At 43.7% G+C, this 20445-nt stretch overlaps 1 protein-coding gene across 1 annotated transcript in view; it reads left to right on the plus strand.

The window, feature by feature from the left end:
* Cacna2d3 (calcium voltage-gated channel auxiliary subunit alpha2delta 3) overlaps positions 1-20445 on the plus strand; it is an 842461-nt gene that overhangs the window by 535154 nt on the left and 286862 nt on the right. The window contains 1 exon segment of the mRNA XM_038350066.1: positions 12096-12174. Coding sequence (XP_038205994.1) covers positions 12096-12174 — 79 coding nt within the window.

The following is a 20445-nucleotide window of genomic DNA, read 5'->3' on the forward strand; positions in this document are numbered from 1 at the left end:
GCTTTGTTCCAGGTCACAAAGGAAAATCATGAAGATTTTATTTGTCATTTACACTGTGATCTAGGAGGGGAAAGGGAATCCATCGTTCGGAAGAAAGCCATTAAAGAAGGGGGGTTCTTCTACCTGAGGTCCAGTGAGCTACCCAAGCCTTTTCCTCAAGTTCTGTACTCACAGGATGCTGCACATCTCCCTCTTAAGTGCCGCGGCTGTAGTGCTCTGCCTTCTGTGGGCTCAGTCCGTCGACCTCTGGTATTTCACTCTGCTTTCCCCACTCAACAGCACTTACAGGTGAATTCTGGGGTACTAACCACAAGTTAGGACAATGAGGGTGAGCATTCAACTCCTTGCCCAAGGCCTAGGTCCTGAATATATGTGTATGTCACGCTCAATCAAGAGCATAACCCTGTATTCTGTTAGCCCATGCACCCAGTTGCTATAATATGCTGCTTGTTTCATTCCCGGCTGCTCAGCCCCGAAATAACCACATAGAAACTATATTATTACATGACTGCTTGCCCCATTAGCTCTAACTTCTTATTGGTAACCCTTACATATTAATTTAACCCATTTCTAGTAATCTGTGTATTGCCACAAAGCTGTGGCTCACCGGGTAACATTCCTGCGTCTGTGTCCAGCAGCTACATGGCTTCTCCCTGACTCCATCTTCTTTCTCCCAGCATTCAGTTTAGTTTTCCTTGCCTACCTAAGTTCTGCCCTGCCAAAAGGCCAAGGCAGTTTCTTTAATCACCAATGGTATTCTCAGCATACAGAGGGGAATTCCACATCACGCATTCACCTGTTCTCCTTGGTATTTCGAAATAATTTGGGATGCCCACTGTTCCCAAGTGAATCATGCCTTCCACTGACATTCCCCCTCAGACCAAGTGCTTTAACACCTAAGATCAGTTCTTGTCTCTAATGATAATCTCTGAACCAGATACTTCTACAAGATACCCTTTGGCTTCAGGTCTTTGCAGGATTTCTGCCTAGACTCAGGGACCAACACACAGAAGAACCAAATATCCAGCCTTGGGAGAAGGTACTGTTTTTATGATGCTTGGATGGGAGACAGTAATAGCTATGAGAGCAGAGCAGAGGGTTTGTTTTTTTAGGATTTCTGTTTCTTTATATTTTATCACTGATCGTCAGTGTTAAAAATAAAAGCCTAAGGGAACTTAGAGAATAGGAAAGATAAAACTAGCTGTTTAATAACAGATCAGACTTGAAAAACAGTTTTGAAAACATCAGCAGTGAAAGTTTTACTGCTAATAAATTCAGATGTGTCCCCTACTGAGTTATTTGTCCAACCTAAATTTATGGGAAGCAGAGAAAACAGGAGCATCTGATGTCTCTCTAGTAGATTGTCTGCTGGGCACTGTGGTAGACAGAGTTGTCTCTTTCTGCCTTCAGACACAACTCAGACAACTGGGCAAATCATTGAGAGTACAAAGTAAGTGCCCCAAGTATCCGAAAGACACAAAGGAAGGGGTGAGGGAGAGTTAGATAAGGTAAAATGAAGATGGAAATATAGACCTGCAGATGTGGAATATTCCGAGTAATGGGAAGGGTAAATGGTGAAGGCATGAAGTCTGGAAGTTCATGTGTTCCCCAGGTCATCACAACAGTGCCTAGGGGTTCTGATACAGAGCATCTCATGCCTTGGGAAGGCATTGGCACATCCTTGCAAGGACTTCACAACCCTATGATTTCTCATTAGTAAAACTGTCTCTATCTGAATTTGTGGAACAAGTCTCTATTCTGTAAGAGGGTTTTTTTCTGTTCTGTTTGGATTAATTTGATGGCTTTGTCCATGTACATTTGTCTACGTGTTTGTGTGTTTACTCTGCCATTGTTTGTAGAAGAGAGCCCTTACTTTGGTATCAGCATGATCAAGATTCCCAACAAAGGTCGTTTAAAGGATGCAAGGTTCATTTTGGCTCACAGTCTCATAGGGATTTCAGTCCATATGGGGGGAGGGTGGGCACAGCAGTGAGAGGAGGGTAGGCACAGTGGGGAGAGCTGCTCAGTCCTGACAACTCTTCCCTTGGTCATAGGCGAGAGAACAGAGAAAGTAGGCCAGAAGCTGAAGTGGGTATAACGTTTGGCTGTGGTGGCTAGTTTTTCTGTCAGTTTGGCATAGGTTAGAGCCATTTTGGAAGAGGGAACCTTGGCTGAGCAAATGTCTGTACCAGATTGGACTGTGGGAAATTTCAGGCACATTTTCTAGATTGACAATTGATGTGGAATGCCCCATCTCACTGTGGGTGGTCCCATCCCCAAGCAGGTGGCCCTGGGTGCTATAAGAAAGCAGGCTGAGCAAGCCCTAAGGAGAAAGAAGGTGAGCATCCTCTATGTTCTGTCTCTAGCTTCCTGCCCTGCTAGAGTTCCTGTCATGACTTCCTCAATGATGAGAAGTCTAAGGTGAGATGAACCCTTTCCTCTGCAAGTTACTTTTGATCATGGGTTTTAGGAATATAAACCCTAACTAAGACACTAACCCTAGTAACCTTCTTCCCCTGCCTCATACTTCCTACCTACTAAAGGCTTCAGTCTTCAAAATTGTGTCATAAGCTAGGGACTACAAGCCTCTGGGAGGATGTTTCAGATTTAAACTATGACAGGTACATACCTGGTAGCCAAAATCTATCACCACTTGATATTTGGAAGTTTGGGGGGTGAGAGGGGCAGAGAAGGGCTGGCCCACCCTACAAAACTATGTTGTAGCTATGGGTAGAAGTTTGGGATCCGGTATGTGATTCAGAAGCCTTAGTGGCAACAGATGGCTTGCTGGCTGATCAATACACATTTGAGTCATATGTCTAAGAGATACATTGTGCTAGAGTCTCTGGATTCAAAACAGAATGCGATAGAAATCCATTCTATCCCAGCTTTTTAAGATGTCTTCTTACAAAGTTTCCAGCATGTGAAGTGCATCAGAACCCCCAGCATTTACTGCAGTGCCATTCTGTCTCAGCTCCTGGAATCTCATTTTGTCCCTTCCACGTGAAGGCCTCATTTGCAGTAATTTTTTCTAGATCTGATGATGGGCAGATATCTGGTACTCTTTTTTCAAGGAATGAACAGGTGAGCCAATGAACTTCTCCCTCACCTTGGGGGGCATCTCATAATGAGATTCCATATTAATTATCCAAGGAATACACTTTGTTTGGGAGGAATTTGTAGCACAGAATATAAGATGTATAAGCAAGAGTCCTCAACCTGCGATCTAGAGAAAAGTCTTTAGAGAAAGCGACTCTGAGATTTGGGGGACTGGACTTCCGAACCTCATAGATCCTAGCTGGAATTGTGGAAGCTTTAGAGGAGGTCTGTAGCTTGTGCCTTGGTCTCTGTGGGTTGGTAGATGTTGTGGTTGCTACCTTGCTAGCGGTATGAAATGTTCCGCTATCTTCAGGAATGGCACACTCTAGTGCTGCCAACTTGAAAAGCTCCTCCTTGGGAAATCCTCTTCTTCAGCCTGAGTCAGTTTCCTCTTGACCCGACCTCTGGAGCCAGGTGGAAGGGTGATTTTGTTCAGCTTTGCCGAGTCTGACACACCGGTGGGCTGCGACAGTGGGAAGGTGGGCGTGAGGGGCATTAGTAGAGGGCACGGCCCTCACCTCTCCTGTCTCTTATTCTGTTCTTTTGCTTATTATTCAGCAGAGGCGGGAGTGGGGGGGTTGAGTCACTCCTTACATTTCTTACAAAATCACACACAGAGGGCTTCAATACCTTGCTCAAGATCTCAAAGCCTGTAAGTGCTCCATGTACCTACATGGAACCAGGGTCTCCTGGTTTCTGGTTGTTTTAAAGATCACCAAAAGTTCGTTTAGTCAGGGACAGTAAGATACACAGATACCATAAAGATTGTTATAAAGAAAAAGGTCTATTACATTCATGCTTCAAAGGTATCCTGAGGCATGCCCTGTGATGAAGAGCCACACAGAGACTTTCAGAGGCAAGAGCATGTTGAGTGGGCAGAAGAGAGCGATGCAGAGCATGGGAGCCTCTCCTGCAATTCTTACTGGAGAAAGAGGCAAGTGGAAGTAAGTTTAGAATTAGATGATGCAGAAATTTCCCTGGGCCCTGGGACACAGGGCTGGCCCAAGTAGTGTTATAGTTGGGTCCTGGGAGGTTATGGCAGCTGGGCAATGGACCAGAGAATGTTATAAACGTGATGAGAGATGACTCTGTGGTTAAAAGAGCACTACCTGCTCTTCCAGGTCCTGGAAGTCCTGAGTTCAATTGCCAGCTACCACATGGTGGCTCATAACCATTTGTAGTGAGGTTCAGCACCGCCTTCTGGCCTGCAGGCATACATGAAGACAGAACACTGCATACATAATAAAAATAAATAAATAAATCTTTGGCCAGAATCAGACGGATCTCTGTGTTCAAGGCCAGTCTAGTCAACAAGACCTGGTTCCAGGGCAGCCAGGGTAGAAACTCTGTCTCAAAAATTAAAACAAAACAAAGGCAAAGCACCCTGCTGAAAGGACAGGTGTTGCCCTTTGTCAGGATGGGCTGGGTTTTGCCTAGAAATAATACTGCCACTGCAGGTGTTATCTCCTGTCTCCAAAATGGACACAGTGTGGCAGTTGATGGGCAAAGCTTTCTGGAAATGACTATAACATGTTTTTAAGTCCCAGGCCTTATCCCTTCACTCAGGACCTACCAGTAACCCCATGACTCTAGAGGCTGAGATGGGATCTCCAGGACAAGCTGGCTCACTAGACGAGCCAATGAGGTTCATCAAGAGACCCTGCCTCAGTAACTAAACAGGAAAGACATCATGGCAGATATCAGTAGTCAACTTTTGGCCTCTGTATGTACACCCACACACATGCGTGCACACATGTATGCCCACACATACATTTGAACATATATACGCATGCACACGTGCATATAAATGAAGGGGTTAAACTCTCGCACGTTTTACAACTGAATTTATGCTTCAGTTCTCTGAGAAGGACACACAGGTGTCTCTCCCAACAAAGAGCCAATTATCTACTGTACCCTTCTATTCAGGGTTAAGGGAAAGAAAAAACACAAAGGGCCTAGCTCAGCCTCACAGTGTCCCATGGACAAACCCAGCAGCCCCCTTCTGAGTCTCATCCAAGTGTGTGCAGATGTGACCAACGATAAGACTAAACCTTAGCCAATTAGAAACATACTAATGTAACTTCTGCTTGCTTAGCCAATTATGTTTGAGGTGACCTAATTGCTCCTAAAACTCCCTTAGGTATGCCTAAAAGGAGCCCACATGTCCCTCTTGAGGTCTTCACCACCTTGCCTTTCTGTGGGATAGCAGGCCCCAGCATGCTGGAATAAAAACACTCTTGCTGATTGCATACGTGGATCGTGGTCTTTTGTAGTACTTCTTCAGGACCCTAAAATATATAAAATAATATTTTAAACACAGAGAATAGAATATTAGAATTAACACACTTGCTCTGGCCCCTTAATGAGGTCCCTGCAGCTACTGTCTAATAAATTGTGTTGCCCTCCTTTGAAGATGCCATAGCTAGACTCCTTCCTCTCCCGCTGTACCAGGCTCGCTAGTGGGCCTGAGTATAACCTTCACCTTGACAAAATAGGTGGCTAAGGAGCTCAGCTTATACTATCTGTCCCTGCACTAGGAGAAGACTATAAATTACACCTCTTTCTGAATGGAAATATATTCATTACCACACATGAGGCATCAGATGTCTGTGTTTGGGAGAAAAGAAATTAGAAAAATATTGTGCAGACCCTTGGAGCATCCCTAAAGTGACAGTCCATTTTTCATAATGATCTATGATATTCATTTGTTGAGAGTTTATTACTTTTGTAATCTAATTCAGTTTATCCCATTTTATTGCCATTCGGGACAACATTACCTTAGTTGTCTCTCTCGTCCTCTAGATGATCATGTTGGCTTCAAGATTAAAAGGCATTCTGTTCAATATAACTGTTTCCTGTAGAGTCACCCTTCTCTGGGCCTCTCTCTCCACTCATAGCATTTTTGTGACGATAAACATCAGCAGTGATTTATGAATCCTTTGTGTGTATGAGTGTGTGTGTGTGTGTGTGTGCTATTGAGTTTCATCCCTCATCATCTGCTTAGAGATGAAATGTTTTATTTGGAAATGCTTTGAGGTATCATAAATGATAGAAATGGACAAATAGCAATAGAAGTTATCAAGAATTTTTTTGCGACGGTACCAATTAAGAACATGCTTAATAACATCAAATTGACTTTAAGATAGAAAGATATCACTGGGTGGTGGCACATACCTTTAATCCCAGCACTCAGGAGGCAGAGGCAGGTGGATCTCTATGAGTTCAAGGCCACCCTGGTCTATGAGCATGTTACAGAGCTATAAGGAGAAGCCCTGTCTCAAAAAATCAATACACCAACCAAACGAACAAAAAAATGAAGAGAGAAAGACATCAGTTTTACTAAAATCCACAGTTACTCATCATCTTGAGCAACTGAAAGAGCTGAGCACAAATTCCATCTCCTTACAGTTTAGGACCTACCAATGTGGACATGCACAGACCCTGGCCTGGTCTTGTAGCAAATATTGTTAACACTCTTCTGCCTTTTTCCCAGAGTGGTATAGACTGTGTATGTGGGACAGCACTGTCTCCCACCATCTCCACTGCATCTCGGGACAAGAGAAGATTGGTATGCTCTCACAGAGCAGTGGAGGGTTGGGGAACACACAGCACAAGTGTCTCCACACTGCTGCTCCCACACCCACCCTTCTTGGGAGAGGAGCAAGTGTCGTCAGCTTGCTATGCTCTCCTCATTTGCCAGGTCTCGCTGGTGTCGGCTGTTCCTGCCCTTTACACTGACACAATGTTAAAATGTCATCTCGGACCACCCACTGGATTGTAAAACCCTTGTAGTTTAGATGGAGACAACTTGGCAGTCAATAGACACAGCTTTCTGGAAATGACTTTAGCATTTTCTTAATTCCCAGGTCCTGTATCCCTTCACTCTGGCCACATGTTCTTGGTAGATTTCTTCCATGTTTGACCTACAGTAGGAAGTTCAGGAAAGCTGGGGCTAGCCACCAGCCCAGCTTTCAATACATGTTTCTGGTGGTTCCTATACTCAGTGTTGTCCAACAACTCTGGCCAGGACCATTGTCCTTTGTATCTGGAACCTCTCAGTGGCCTGCTTTTAGTGTCTATTAAAATCTGTATCTCACTAGGACTGTGCTTCTCAATTGTGAGAATATACTACAGGAGTGCAGCCAGAGAGATCCAAACCGACCCCCGTGTCAAGGTTCTAACTGTGTTGTTGTTGTGTGAAGTGTGGATGAGTAGACTTGTAACCACATTAAGAAACACTTAAATAAGTAGCCAGGTTGAGCACAAGTGTCCATGACCTATGCCCCATTCTACATACCAAAGGAAGCTCTCACACTGTGCTAGCCTGTACCAGGCCTTTGCTGTGTACCTTGTTGAAACAAACAAACAAAAAGCATTCTCTGACAGTGACCCGTGGCATTAATGGGGCCTAGTGCCACTGCCTCTCCAAGTTCAGCCCTTGGCAGCCCCTCCTGATGACGGCTCCTGTCACACTGGCGCGTTCAGTATCACTTCAAGCATCTTTGTCTCCGTGGCTGTGTACCATTTTCCACCTCACTGTAGCATCCTTTCTTATAGCCCTGTACCATACTCCTTCCTCCCCTCCCCTCTGTCCAGATCCTTGCGTAGGTGTCACCTTACAGGGACAGCTTTACCCGCCTCCCTTCCTAAACATCAACTCCCCTTATCCTCCACCATCTTCCCTGCTCTGTTTTCTCCATAGCCTGTAAGCCAGCAAACACATGGGCATTATTATCAATTTGATTTTACTCTCAAGACAATGTAGTCTCTGCGAAATTTTTTTTTGTGTTCACAGAGTGGTCCCTGACGCGTAGCGGGAACTCAGAAGACTAATAGCTGTCCCTTTTATTTTTGCTGTGCGGGGTGGCAGCTTCCTCTCTGGATGTGCTGTAGACATATTGGAATCCTATTGCAACCACTTCCCTTCCCCTCTTTCAAAAATAAGAATCTTGGATTAATGAATGTAGAGGGAATAAGAGCATCGATGTTTCCCCTGTCTTTCGCCCCCTCCTCCTTCCCTTTCTTTTCTTCACAGTGTTATCTTTGAACTTGCCGCCCTACTGTTCCAGCCCCTGGAATTGTAAGATCGCGGTCCTGACCATTGCGCTCAGCATCCCTCAGAGCTTCTCATGTGCTTCGTCTGTGTCAGTCAAACATAAGCATAACTTTTAGTTTTGAAAAAGAATGGATCGATGTTTGTTTTCCTTTGGATGAAATAAAGTAACTTTGAAAGGCTACATTCAAACACTGTATTAAGCTAAATTGGGTTTGTAGAAAACATCTTAAACGAGAGATCAAAATCAACTAGTGGGGTGGCTCAGCCACTTGTGTGCCCTGTGTTTGAGCTGTGACAATGAGAGGAGTCTTGTGTGCCTGTGGCTAAGGCCTGGCTCCTAGGAGTGGCACAGTGGATCCTGATGGGCTAGCCTGGCCTGTGCCAAGGCTCCTGTTCATGACCATCTATGCTGTCCACTTGCCTCTCAGCATTACGCCGGACCCGACTCTGCTAGAATTCCTTCCTACATCAAGAAAACAGCGGAGCTCACAGCAAATCATTGAAAGTTGGTTTGGGGGCACTTCATAAGAAAGGTAGAAATCAAACACATCAGACTATAGAATCTGTCAGGGAGGAAACGAAGAGTGTTTGACCGTGTCACTGAGAGGTTTGGCACTCAGTTAAAAAACAGTAGAGGAAAGCAGCCCACATTTTGACACATGAACATTTTCTGTTTGGCTTTCATTCCAATTTTATACGTATTATCCTCACCCAGAACTTTCAGACCATTACAGTTTCGGTACTTTTTTCTCCTTGAAAATACACTTTAATTATTAAAGCAATAGTTACTTATTTTTAACTCATTCACTCATTCTAATGATATACAATTTATGAAGTAAAAAATTTGAGCCTCCCTTAGAAAAACAAAATCTCAATGCATGATTATTAGCCAATCAGTTCTCGGGAAACACTTCAGGGTTTAATTTTTTACCATAATGTAGCGAAGGTGAGCATGCCCATACTCTGTACTATGTGTTTGCGAAGCACGCGCCCGCCAGTGTTCTCCCACTTCCTGTCAACTGTATTGACTCTTCGTCTCCATGGGCATTTTGCCTACAATCTTGACTGTTAAGATAAATGCTTAGAGGTATAATTACTTGGCCAAAAGAATTACAAATACAAAATGTTCTTGATGTTGTTAAATTGCTCTCCAAAATACTTTACACTTTGAAGTAAAATGTCTCTTCCTTTTGTGTTCAGTTGAAAGGCAGTATTGTGAGCAAATGCAGGGCAGAGACCCAATATCATCTGATTATGTTTATTTTCTAGGCAGAGACATAGCAAGTCTTGTCCATGCTGCTTCTACTCAGATAAGGAGTTGGCCCACTGGGAGCCAAACATTGTACATAAATGGAAATACTGGACGTGATTCTGATTTTCTTTCATAAGCAATACAATAAAACAGAGAACAACAAAACAAACAGAAAGCCTGTAATCTCTCAGCAGAGTACCTGATCCATGATGGCACTGACTGGGGAGGTGGGACTCGCGGTGCTGGCTCTCAGTACTGAGTACTTGTTAGCACAGTTCTTGAGCAGTCGTGACTGAGGCGAAGCTTGGCACAATCCTACTGGCTTCCCAAGTAGGTTGCCACATTTGAAATCAGGAACTATATAAGTTTGCCAGCAACTTCAAGTCTTTACCGGGATTTGAACCATACCTCTGAGAGCAAAGAGTTTCTGCTTAGCCTCTTCATCTGGACAGCACAAAGGCTGGCAACGCTGGCTACCTTTGCAGCTTTCCCCAGAAGTCCTTGATTACAAAGATGAAATGCACGACTTCACAGCCTACGAACCATTTCTTATTCTTCATTGCCAGCCTAAGAAATTGTTAAGATGTGAGGTTTTTACCAGTCTAGTCTTTAACCTTTAAAGAACTTCAACTTGAAATCAAAGCAAAGGATTTAGAAAGATCATGAGCCCTGTCTCAGGGAACTGGACTCTGGCCTTGGTCCTGCGGGTGATTTCTCTCAGGAACTCTTGGCTGCTTGGGAATTCTGTCCTGACAGACCAAGCAGCTCAGGGCAGTGAGGGGAAACACCCACACTGAGACCAGACCATGACAAAACTAAGGTAGTCATTGTAATTAATTGGGCCTTAGTTTCCCCTAAATCAGAGAGATTCTGCTAAGTATACACAGTGACCAATAAGGAAAAGTGAACAGAGGGGGCAGCCTGTTGGCAGGGGGCGGTGCTTACCATTATTTTATGTTATAAAGTTAGGATTTTGCTTTTAATTTTTTTCCTAGGAGATTAAATCCGCTAGTGTTTTCCCTTCCCTCCTTCTTCCCTCCTTCCTTCCTTTTTTCCTTCCTTCCTTTTTTCTTCCCTCCCTCCTTCCTTCCTCTCTCTCTTTCTTTTCATCTGTCTACCTACCATTCTTCTTTCCTCCCTTTCTTCTTCCTTCCTCCCTTCCTTCCTTTCTTCTTCCTTCCTCTCTCTTTTTGTCTGTCTACCTCCCTTCCTTCTTTCCTCCCTTCCTTCCCTCCTTCTTTTCTTTCTTTCCACCTGTCCCCATCTGTCCATCTTTCTTTCTTTTGGAGAGCTTATCTCCACTTCTGGATTTTCAGAGCAGGGTGATATGGAAATGAGCCGCAGGGGGAAGTGGTGTCAACAAGGTCTGGCTGTAGGAGGGGTGCCTGAGGGGACTCCCACATCATCTGTCGGTAGCACATCGCGCCCCCCCCCCCCACCTTGTGCTTGAGCTGCGGAGAGTGTAGAGGGTCTTTCCGACACATGGGGACAAACCGGGGCTTTGTTGACATAATATACATTTAAGGTTCTCTTTCAGTTAGAATCAGAACATGACCAAATGCTAGCCTCTGTGTTATATGCCCTGATTGGAAGAGGCTCAAAATGACCCTGGAAGCCTCACCTTCCTAGCTGTGAGCCTTTATAAGTTTCCATTCATTCAGCCACTGGATAATAATGTTCCGAATTCTGCTTTCCAAGGTTGCACAGTTTGGTGACACAGTCCCTTCTCTCTCCCCATGAAAGTGGACTCTAATGGAAGAGGCATGTCTTCTAGAACAGACTACAGAAGTTACTAGTCAACCACAACTCTAGGCAAGGCCTGTCACCCACCAGGCTGCCTGGGCTGAGGGGACCCTGGTTTGTAAAGCTATATATTTCCTTCATATAATGCCACACCATGACCTTCAGAGGATACACTTGGCCTACCAAGAGAGGTTGTCCTGGATTGTGGAGTGTTGTCCTCCTCCCCCCTCATTCCACACTGTGTCAAGGGTCTTCAGCCTCTTCTTCTTCATCTTCCCTCTGTCTGATCATTTAGTACTACTTGGTGGGTGGAGAGAACCCTGCTTTGTTTCAGGGAGTGGGAAGAAGCAATGCAAACTGTGATAGCTTCTTTAAAATGTAAGTAAGGTCTCTGCTCTTTGGGAGCAAACATCTTAGGATAACTAGAGAGGGACTCCATAGGTCTCCTGGCCACAGGCAGTGCCTCCTGTCGCAGTTAATGACCTAAGCCCTACCAGCTCCCATGAAGAGTTACATAGCTCTCCCAGCCTGTGCTTTCTGCTGGGGAGAAATATTGAGGCTCACACGGTGGTGTTTTTAGTCTCTGGAACAGCACCGTCTGGGTTTTCTGCGGGAATGAGGAAAACAGTTGTGGATTTGGTCTAGACCTGGGTGATCCTCTTCCACTCATGGAACCAAGCCAGCTCTCCCACTTCTGGCTTTTCTTCTCCGCCCCTACATTGCCTGCCGAAAAACAACTACCATTTATGCCATATGGCTACAAAGATCAAAGGCCCCCTGAATATATTTCTAGCTGACTGTACTTCAAATGTCTAAAATATGTTTCTACAGATGGGGAGCGTGGAGCAGGAAGGAGGTAGAGCACATGTGTGTTAGGCATGCATGTGGTCTGCACAGGATGGCGCAAGCTCGGTACAGCTCACCATATGTCCATCTTCTCTTTAGGTTCGAATCTTCACATACCTCATTGGACGGGAAGCTGCTTTTGCCGACAATCTCAAGTGGATGGCTTGTGCCAACAAAGGTGAGTTTCCCAACCATGCTGCACTTGGATTGCTGCTCTCTGAGAGGCAGAATGCGTGGCACACATATGGGGAAAAAAGGACGCTCTAGGAGAAGGTGACTTTAATGCCATATTCTGTGGGTCTTTGAAGACCATCATTCTAAATAAATTTTCTTAACCTTGAAAACATATTTAATATGACTTCATGTTTGATTATTATAGATGACTAACTACTAACCTGCATTTCTTAATTATACATTACAATTTTTAAATGAGTTTCATAAGCATAATACCCCAAACAAGAGTAGACACATACAGAGAGTATAACAAAAATAACTTTAATTTTATATCAATATACCAAAATCCATACCAATGTAAAATATTTGAGGTTAATAGTTGTTATTTATCCTATATTCCTATTGCCCCACTAAATGATGACAAACACACATTACCCACTAAAAAACCAAAAACCCCACCTGTTGAGAATGTAGGTATTGTGTTCTCTAGATTGTTTTCTGTTGTCTATGGATAAAGGCATCTTTAGGGAGCATGAGAAAATTGAGATAATGGTCAAGTCTTGGGAAAATTAGTTACACCATGTGTTGTCCAGTCTCTGTGCAAAGGGAAAGCACAACATGTGTAAGACTGGACCAACTCGGGTGTCAGCCTTGAAGCTGTTCTGGATGCAGAACTCTGAGGAAGCTGCAACAGAAGCACGCTAAGAGGCAGATCACTGGGGCTACCTGTTTTGACTGTTGTCTGGTCCCCTTGCTCTGAAAACACACAAACTTTCAAAGGTAACATACATATCTCTATTAACACAATTATGAACTGTGTGTTGTACACAAGTCAGCCAAAGATAATTTTTTTTTTGTTTTATGGTTGAGTGTGTAAAATGTACATCACCTGTCCTGTAGTTTTACTTAATTTTTTTTTTTATATCTGTAGCCAGGATTTTTCAGGGGTCCTCCCCCAGTTAAATGATTACTGTTAACCTTGAATGAATCCTGTAGAAACCAAAGCATAACCTCTTCCCCAAAGCAATACACTTTCTGGCTTTCATTTTAAAGTTGAGGCATCCTTAGAGTATCTAGGTGGCTTTAATTCAGTCATCCCACTCACAATCCAAGTCTCTAAGTGGCTGTTGTTCACTTATCAGCATTCAAAATATTGAAAATTAACATGGGTGTTATGGAACATTATTTTAAATGATGCCCATCACCTCAAACACTTTCCTTGTCTTGGACAAATTCAAAATCCCCTTGCCTAATTATTTTTAAATACACAAAACTTTAGTGTAGTCACCCTACTGTGCTTTAAGAATACTAGACTACCTATTTGATAATATATAAATAAATATATCCTATTTAACTCTATCTTTTACTCCTTTAGCTTCTGCATATGACTTAGAGCAGACAAGAAGGCTATAATTGTAAGATAAAATCTATTTCTAAATTATCTGTCAGCTCTTCCCAAAATATGTTTCTATAGTGTGAGGTCCCAGTCAAGTGACTACGCCCTTTTTCTAGTTTTTAGTAGCTGGGTAATCATAGAGGAAGAACTGTGCAGAGACACTTACTGTGCTCCAAATATCCACACATCCACGGCCATTCCCAGTTTTCCAGCATGCCCTCACAACAGGTTCTTGTAGTATGAAGGAATTCAAACTGGGTTAAATCTGAGGTAAAGCATCCAGGAGCTTGTTTAGGAATCCACATTCTTCCTTTACCTTCCATGAACTCTGAAGCTTTATGGTCCAGATAGAACAGAGATGGCATTCAGCAGGCTTGCCACACTCAGCTCCCTGAGTGAGTGGACAGATGGCCCTGTCACACACTAGATGTGTGCCAAGACTCTATGTGAAGCCATTGGGATTTCTAGCTTGATATTTTCAATGACAAAGCTTTGGCTACAGGACTAGTGAAATTAACCTTAATTTGCATTAGTAGTTTAATATTCAGCATGGGAGTAGTAATCATTCTTCCTTTGAATTTTTAATCGACAAATACAAACAATAAATACCCTAGAGCTTGACGTTATGATGATATAAATACGTTCTGAAATGGCCAAATCAAGACAATTAAATTTGAATTCCATTACCTGCCTACCACGTCCTGTACTGAGAGCATTCAACATAGATTCTGGGTGATGTTCAGAAATACAGACATTGTCATTAACTGTAGTCGATACACTGTGCAGTGGAGCTCGTGTGTTTATTCTTCCCATAGAATCATAATTTTGTATCCCATTCCTCTGTCGGTTCTTATTAAACAGAAGGATTAGTGAAATGGTGCATTCTGGGTTCAGTAGTTCAATACTAGTTCATAGGTACTTAATCATTTATGGATTTTTTTATACTTATGAAATCAATTTATTACCAATCCCAGCAGTGTATCAGAAACAATGCTTGGGGCAGAGATCAGGAATGGAAGTGACAGTGCCTTCTTGTTTAGTAAAGACTTCTTCCATTTTTCTATATGGTCAAGAAAAATTTGACTTTAAATCCAGCCTCTTGGAGTTTAAATACAACCTTCTTCATGTACCTACTTACTAGGAACTGGGCTTCATTACCGGCCGAAGGCGGGTGGTATAATACCTGACCGATACAAATGCTGTAGGCAGGAAGTTAGGTCTTGTGAGCCATGCCCTGTTTCTAGTACATGAGTGCTCTCATGATTCCCCATGGCCAGTGACCTCTAGGTCTGGTTTACATCTTCTGTGAGACCACAGACTCTATAAGAGTGGCCTTGGACCCCTACTTCATCTTGGCTACCCAACAGAACCCAGCCTCAGACTTTACTCCGAGCAGGTGTTCCTGTGATGGCTTACAATATAAGTAAGTTAGTTATTCATATTCATAAAACGGTGTCCAGTTACCCAGCAGTTGGGACTGATGCGCTTAGGTGGCCCATCCTTTCGCTGGTCTTCTAGGCTGTAATTCATCAACATGGTAGTGTCTGGGAAGAAATAGACTGGGATGAGAGCTTTAAAGGTCTCTGCTACAGTTGTTAAAGTTTATTTATTTATTTATTTAAAAAGCAATCTTTTCTTACTTAAGAAAAACAACTTTATTTCAAGCAACCAAAGTTGTTTCTCTGAAGAAAGAAAGAAAGAAAGAAAGAAAGAAAGAAAGAAAGAAAGAAAGAAAGAAAGAAGCAAGGAAGGAAGGAAGGAAGGAAGGAAAGAAAGAAAGAAAGAAAGAAAGAAAGAAAGAAAGAAAGAAAGAAAGAAAGAAAGAAAGAAAGAAAAGAATGTTCTGGGAAAAGAAGGGGGTGACTCAGAGCTTTAAGTGGGAAAGAAGGTCAAGTCTCAGGAAAGAGCAGGGAAGATGTATTTTTGTTTTCCCTTTTCTTTGTAGATTTTCTTTACATGTCTACATCATTCTTCTCCGGAGCTAGCTCTCCCCTGCTTTGTAGATGTGTGTGGTTTGAGATGTTCTTCCTGGACTGCACCTGTCTCTTGTACAGCATGTCCTATGCTGAAGACACAGTAGATTGCATAGTTTGGACACAGGGCAGCAAACCTGAACTCCTAACTTCCAACCCCTCTTCCCAGAAAAGATTCTGTCACCAGCCGTGGTCACTTCATCAGGCATGGGTAGAGGTCAGCCCACATAGGGAAAGTACGGGCCAGTGGGAACAGAGGAGCTTCACAGAGCCAGGCAAGAAGGCTGCTCACGTGGTGCTTTGGCTTGGATTCGTCTTTTATTTCCTGTTTCTGTTTGGAATCGTCTTTAAGCACATCTCAATTTCCTCACCTCAGAGAACGAAGGGCATCACTGGAGAGCATTCGTGTTTCCTTGACTCTCTGAAGTAATAAGTAGTATAGTTCTTTTGTTTGTTGCTTGGCTTGCCTCATGAAAGTGTCTGTCTTCCTGCGCATCCCAGGTTGCATGTTTGGCTTCCTTTCCAGAGCAGGTGCAGCAGGAATGGAGGAGGCATGGGATGGGGGAATTGAGTAAACCTAGACTCCTGTTGACAACAGAGGTCCCTCTGTACAGCTTAGTTAGAACTTTCTTGACATTTAAATAGAGAGTGAGTTATACTTCCCAGTTCTTTTCTTTCTGTGGTCATGGCAAACAAATGTTCCTTTCTTTGTTGATTTTGAAAAGCATTTTTATTTTTGTCCCTGCCACACCAGATTGCAACTTTCCCCATCAGCTAGTAGGCCCTTAGTTGTGGGTGATTGCTTTTACTGGATGTGTCCAGCTGATGAAAATCCTTCAAACTGGAACTTTGTCTTCATCAACTAACCCTGTACCTTTGCTTTATTTTTGTTGTCATTTATAAGAATCTTTGAAATATTCTTGAAAGATAATTTAATCAAGCCAGGACCTAGCTCTGGAATTTAGCCCATAAACTTTATAGTTCAGAAAATCCACAGAAGGCAGGCTAGCTGTTATCTGAAGAGGCCTTGAGAGCCCCTGAAGAAAGCCCTTGTTTCTGCCGGAATGCTGTCGCATGACAACCAATGGCTCCCAACAATTTTACTTTTGGGATTCGGAGTCTCCCTCACCATGACAGTGTTAGGTTCCGCTCATCTGAGCCCGTGTAAACACTGGCTTCATGTTGCATCAGTCATGAGGTTTTTATCCACGTAAGTTCAGTGAGGAAGCATTCATCTATGGTCATTAATTAAATCTTTGTTTATGGTCTAGGATTGTTACATGATGGAGCCAGCATAGCATTTTCTTCTCATGTGACATGGGGTCTGAATCCCCACCCACCCATGTTGCGTGTTTTTGCACTGACTCAACCAAGATCTTCAGTGAAATGAACTGTCAGCATCCAGGAGTTGAACAGACCAGGGAAAGGCCAAAGTGAAGCCTGCTGACAGGTTGAGCTGCCTGACCACAGAGTGACCCCAAAGGAGGGGAGGGGAGTGGTGGCCATTATGCCATCCCTGGATCTCTAGGGTTCAAAGACCTACTGTCTGGGCAGAAAATCTTTCTTAGAAGTCTGATAGCCATGGAAACCATTCATAGCCTATAGGCCTCAGGTACTTTTCACTGGAAACGCATGCCCGGGGGAGGGGAGGGGGGGCATTCATGGGCCTTAGTTCTCTGCCGTCTTCACCAGGCTGGCAAAATCTAGAGAGGCTTGGAGCATATTGGTTTATTTCATTTTATGCCTAAGTAGGACCTGCCCTAAGGGGACTAGTTCTAATGAAGCAAAGAAGCATGCCATTTTAAAGATGTTAAAAACAATCCCTGCCACTGAAGACAGGCTGGGCACTTGAAATGCTGAATTCACACCATTGCACAAACAAGCAAATTGGGACAACAGCAAAGATGGTCGGCAGGTTAAGATAGCTTATAAAGAGGCGATAACCTTCTCCAGTGTGCAGGGTGCCAGCATTTGTAATGAGCACGCTGATCCCCCTTCGAAAGCCGGAGTTAATGGAGTGTTTCCCAGCTGTGCAAACAAAGGCTTTGCTCAGTCCTGAGTTCTCAGCCTTTCAGTCATCATGGGCTCCAAACGAAACGCCTTGTGCGTCTCTCCCAGTTGTGTGTTTAGCTTATCCCCTTTGGAGAGGTTAGAGGTTGTTCACTTCTTGTTTGAAATAGAACTGGTAGCCTAAGCCCTCCTTGGAGGTCCAGCCCCCAAACTTTTCCAAGAAATAATTCCTAATCTCATTATCCCTTTCCAACTGTTTCATAGCCCCAAAGACGCTTCATACTTCTGAGGCCATCGGAATGGCTGTGGGTAGGAGAAAAGGCGTAGTTAAACCATTTTAGTTTCTCGGCACAGGCAATGTGAAAAGAGCATCTAGGCCCATAGCTGCACACAGTCGGTTCTGTAAGCACCCAAGGATGTGAGGACTTGCATGTGATTCGGAGAGAGATCATCGTGTTGCTGTTGTTCATAGCAGTTAAGAACAACTGACTGCTTTCTGCACCAGGTGAAACCCACAACACTTAGATGGCATGCCTCTGTAAACCCTCACAGAATCACTATGGGGTATATGTTATGATTATCTGTATTTATCAAGAGAGAACCCCTAGACATAGGCTGTCTGTTCTTCAGCCTATCGTACTTAAGAGGTTGGAGAATCTTGGGAAATGTGTGAAGGAGCTATACCCATGTTGTATGACTTCCTGGGGAGATACAAAGAGAAGTCTGTTCACCTGAAATAGAGAGATGGTAATGACCAAAGAAATTATTCTACCCATGTCCATTAATGACCCAAAAAGCTTACTGGGGCTACTTAAAGAAACATTCTGACTCTGAGAATTGCATCACTGAAAACTACTTACCACTTGAGCTCTCAACACAAGCACACATACACACTCAGACACACACAAACACACACTCAGACACACACACACACACACACACACACACACACACCATGGGTTTTGTGAAAATCGCACCACTGAAGACCTAACACACAGTCAGCCTTACACTCCCTATATATTCTAGCACTCCCCCAAACCACAGACATGTTGGGGACAAGAGGAAGCCATGACTAGCCTACAGATGAGGGTCTAAGGCCCTCGCACTCCTTCAAGGGGGGAATGACAACAGACTTACCACCATTAGCATTGCTCTGGCTATGACTATATTGTTCTTCTGATCTCATGGCCGTGACTGAGAGTCCAGTGTTGTGTTTATCACCATAGGAACTCTGCTTCACGGTGGTGATGATCTTGTGACACACAGGGAATTGACCCCGTCACAACAGCAGACCACAACAATAGTACAACCAGAACCTGGCTATGTGAGGTAGGCCATAGGGTCTGCTCCCATAGGTGCACTCTAGGGGCTCTGGCATCAGATGCCACTGTAAAGTGCAATATGGAAATCTTTATCTATGGCAAGGCAGCTCTAAGCAAGAGATTTTGGAAACATGTAGAAGTTAAGTAAAATCATAGGAATACAAAGTATTGGGCTGCCTATGGCTTATCACCCAGAGCAGCTGTAGCCCAGGGTTCACAGAAGGAATGCTACAAGGGAACAAGGCAAATAAATTGATGTTACAGAGAAAAATGAGCAGACCATTTGTAATAGGTGGCTAATTTCAGCATTAATTACTCGGTAATTACTGGATGATTGCTGATTCTGTTCTCTTACATGATATATGAAGTTCAAAAAGGCACATTAAAGACAAGAATAAACATTCAAGAGCTAGAATTTCCTAGGAAGAAAAAGGAAAGAGGCAGTGAGGAAGGTAGCCAGCTCCAGCTCAGAGAATACAAAAGGGAACTAAGGGAAGCCTGCGTCTATGGTTTCAGCCAAAGAACTCAGCCCTTAGCTACTTCCTACTATCCATCATTTGTTGGCTATACCATACACTCGCTAGCTGAAACTTACAGGAAAACATTTCAAAGCAAGAAAAGACTCTTTCAGAAAGGTTTCAGGTTCTAATGGATTGGGACCAAATTTGTGTAAGCTTTACAGCATGCATACATGCATATATGTGTGTGTGCATATATACATGTGTGTGCATATATGTATATGTGTGTGTGCATGTGCATATATACAGATGTGTATTCACACATGCACGCACACACACACACACACACACACATATATAATTTCAGCTTTTCTTGCCTTGTATCTCTGCTGATCACATTGAAATAGAAGTTGGAACTGTGATCTGGGATTGTATAATGGTACCAATTATTGCCAGGAGCCTTGGAGGGCAGCCGTGTGTTTGCCCATTTTTATCCTCAGCCTCTCCCAGCTATAACACACAAATGGCCTACTAGAGGTACCCTGGGAGCAGAGTTATGAGAAGCCCGTGGTCCTTTTCTATTTTTGTAAGAAAGAATACCTTCCAGGCTCAGAATAAAAGCTTTGGAGTCCAATTAACCTGGATTCAAGTTGGTCTAGACCAAGCCCTTGCACCTCGCTTTGCCCCTTCTGTAATGAGCACCTGACGTGGGCTGTCATGGGTCCCAAGGCAGAGAGCAACATGAGTCCCAGGAAGACTCCAGTGAAGGTTTCTGCATTTGGTCCCAATCTGGGAAGGTGTCTCCAAACCAGAAACACATCGGCTCTCAATATGGGTCACTTCATTACCATCTCAGTGACACAGTAAGCAGGCAAATCAGAGTCCGACACTGAGTGTTCTCAAGAGGCTGGAGTGAGATGCAGAGAGAGAAAGTGAGGGCAGATGGCTCAGTCGGGGAGAGACTCCCCCAACCAATTCATTGATGATAAAATGCAACCGTGTTGGAAAACTAGGGAGTAGTGTCCAGGGCGAATGAGCAGAGCATGGGAAGGCTCTAGGCGAGCTAGGGTGGAAGGATCGGGACTAGCTCAGCATAGGAGAGCAGGAGAAAGGCTC

The sequence above is a fragment of the Arvicola amphibius genome, chromosome 12 (genome assembly GCF_903992535.2).
Source record: "Arvicola amphibius chromosome 12, mArvAmp1.2, whole genome shotgun sequence".
Taxonomy (NCBI): domain Eukaryota; kingdom Metazoa; phylum Chordata; class Mammalia; order Rodentia; family Cricetidae; genus Arvicola; species Arvicola amphibius.